The sequence below is a fragment of the Perkinsus marinus genome (genome assembly GCF_000006405.1).
Source record: "Perkinsus marinus ATCC 50983 genomic scaffold scf_1104296974234, whole genome shotgun sequence".
Classification (NCBI taxonomy): domain Eukaryota; phylum Perkinsozoa; order Perkinsida; family Perkinsidae; genus Perkinsus; species Perkinsus marinus.
The window spans coordinates 1-1,046 of NW_003201201.1; the positions used below are offsets into that span (position 1 = coordinate 1).

Consider the following 1,046-nt stretch of genomic DNA (forward strand, 5'->3'; position numbering starts at 1 on the left):
CCTCCTCTCGACATTCGATTTCAAGAACCTGTAATATTTCCTAGCGGAGCGAAGCAACAACATCATTTTTCCGTACCTTTTCCTGGCAAGCACATTGCATAACTAGAGTGCCCATAGCAGTGTATTGAGGTGGAGCCATAACATGGCTACATGAGTACTGGTTCATGCCCTGTCCAGGGGCTAATGCCTCCAGCTCGATACCGGCTCCAACGATGGAAGCCCGACCGAGCTGCATTGGAGTAAGAGAACCCTTCACAGTGACCCTCTCACAGGAGCGGCAGACCTTCCCTTGAACAACAACCTGAAGGCTTCCAAACTAATGACCCGATATGGGCGATGTTGTACTGGGGAAATAATTCCGAAAACGGATTTCTTCGCGCACTGAGCGATTATGCGGAAAAACCTCTTACAGTAGCATCAGCCTTCCCGCAGAATGGTCCACGACTGACCTCCACGGCGGCCGTAGCAGAACCACAAACCATCTCAACCTAAACAACAATAAAATGCATAAAAACACCTCCACCGAAGATCGAACCCGGGACCTCCCGCATGGTAAACAACATTACTAACCTTCTCCTCTGCGCGCATCCTCTCATCTCGACACTCCATCGGTATAACATATTCATCCAAGCGTATCTCCGGATTCTGTCTCAATGCTCCACAAGTGAGGACCCTCCTCTCGCTCTGCCTCTGTACCTACTCATAACCTCCTCCACAACAACCCTTCCGACCAACTCCCTTCTCACATGCAAGTACCGCACCGACTGGGTTAACGTTATTGTTTGCATTGCGACTTGCCATCCACCTTCTCCTCCAACTCGACATGCAGTACACACGCCAGGCTGTGGGCGCACAGCTACCTATCATATCCCTACTCCAGAGCCGACCAGACCATGCAGGTAACTTCCTACCTCTTTCCTCGAGTACCCTCCCCACTGCGTTGCGAAGAGTACCGCGGCATCAGCTACTGTACAGGACACCATCACTCTCTCAGACTGGCACTTCAACGATATTCTATATACTCCATTATCATTCTCCGGAGGCTC

The 1,046-nt window shown here is 50.9% G+C and overlaps 1 protein-coding gene across 1 annotated transcript; it reads right to left on the reverse strand.

Moving 5' to 3' along the window:
* Positions 1-389: 389 nt before the first annotated feature.
* On the reverse strand, positions 390-788 carry Pmar_PMAR015232 (hypothetical protein; the record flags this gene model as incomplete). Its single annotated transcript, XM_002765926.1, has 3 exons — positions 390-488; positions 571-696; positions 747-788. 3 exons carry the CDS (start codon positions 786-788, stop codon positions 390-392), a joined length of 267 nt encoding a protein of 88 aa, XP_002765972.1.
* Positions 789-1,046: the final 258 nt, after the last annotated feature.